We start from the raw sequence: 1521 nt of genomic DNA on the forward strand, positions 1-1521 counted from the left end.
AACCACAAGCAAACAAACAGATATTAACCATTAGCCCAACATACCCAGTAAACACAAAGAAATACACCAACTATGGATGTAAGTCTATATATGTGTATATACGCAATTATAAATATAAATTCATCTGTTATTATTATTTCCTTTTCCCTCTCATTGCAAAAAACAGTTCATCATCATTATCACAGTGCAAGCCCAGGTGCACATACACAGAGAGAGTCTCCAAGAACACACACACACACAATAGAGTAGCAATAATAATAATTATAGGATTAACACAGAGAGAGTAAAAACACACAAAACACAATAACATTAAGAAACAAAAAAAAAGAAGAGAACTCCCAACAGGTGAAAGATTAGTTAGACTTTAGGGATGCACGCAAAAAAAGAAAACAAAGGATGACCTGAGTCACACCACCACCACACAATCAACACACAAGAATACAGGACAGTATAACCACAATCAGTAGTGGTACACGCACCCACACAGAACTGCTGATACTGCTGCTGCTGTCTGCATCACCCTTCTTGTTGTTTGTGAGTTCAGGAGGAAGTGTTGTTGTTGTTGTTGTTGTTGTTTGTGTAGATGTGGGTCACTGCCAGTGTATGCACATCCTTTGAAGTGTGACTGCACACACCATTCCCATTCACAGTCCTCCCTTCTTGCTGCTAATTCCATAGCGTAAAGAGACTGTCGGGACATAGACTCTTCCTCCTCTAGGGCATTCCGGAGTATGTCTCTCCATTTATCCTTCTCTTCCCATCCAACATCAGTGTTTTCACCAAACTCATCATCATCATCATCTTCCTCCATTTCCTCTTCTGCCTTTGCTCTCCACCATTCTTTCATGGTTTCAAGCTCATCTCGTTCTTGACGCAGTGCAGTGAGCTTTTGGGAAACCCTCAGTGTATCTCTATGAATCCGGTGTAAATCAATCTCATACTCTTCTTCTTCTTCTTGTTGTTGTTGGTTCGATTGTGTTTGTTGTGATGGGGACTCTGCAGCCACTTCTCTCATCGGCAAGGAAGAAGGGGTAGACACTCCTCCTCCTTCTTTTCTTCTTCTTTGCACTCGCACCTTCATTCGCCACTGAGAAACACCATCACGNAGACGCATTTCGTGCATCTCGTGCCGCACAGCTGCTTTTAGGCGTGTGAGTCGCTCAATCTCACGCAACATTGCATCTCGACACCGCTGCTCTTTTATACTCAGTAGCAACGGTTCTGGGTGTTGTTGTTGTTGTTGTTGTTGTTTGTGTAGATGTGGGTCACTGTCAGTGTATGCACATCCTTTGAGGTGTGACTGCACACACCATTCCCATTCACAGTCCTCACTTCTTGCTGCTAATTCCATAGCGTAAAGAGACTGTCGGGCCATAGACTCTTCCTCCTCTAGGGCATTCCGGAGTATGTCTCTCCATTTATCCTTCTCTTCCCATCCAACATCAGTGTTTTCACCAAACTCATCATCATCATCATCTTCCTCCATTTCCTCTTCTGCCTTTGCTCTCCACCATTCTTTCA

The 1521-nt window shown here is 43.0% G+C and overlaps 1 protein-coding gene across 1 annotated transcript; it reads right to left on the reverse strand.

Moving 5' to 3' along the window:
* Window positions 1–460: 460 nt before the first annotated feature.
* TM35_000861070 (uncharacterized protein) lies at window positions 461–1521 on the reverse strand (the record flags this gene model as incomplete). Its single annotated transcript, XM_029031446.1, has 1 exon — window positions 461–1521. A coding segment is annotated over one exon (1061 nt), but the record flags the coding sequence as incomplete, so codon positions are not given.

The sequence above is a fragment of the Trypanosoma theileri genome (genome assembly GCF_002087225.1).
Source record: "Trypanosoma theileri isolate Edinburgh chromosome Unknown TM35_Tth_86_V1, whole genome shotgun sequence".
Classification (NCBI taxonomy): domain Eukaryota; phylum Euglenozoa; class Kinetoplastea; order Trypanosomatida; family Trypanosomatidae; genus Trypanosoma; species Trypanosoma theileri.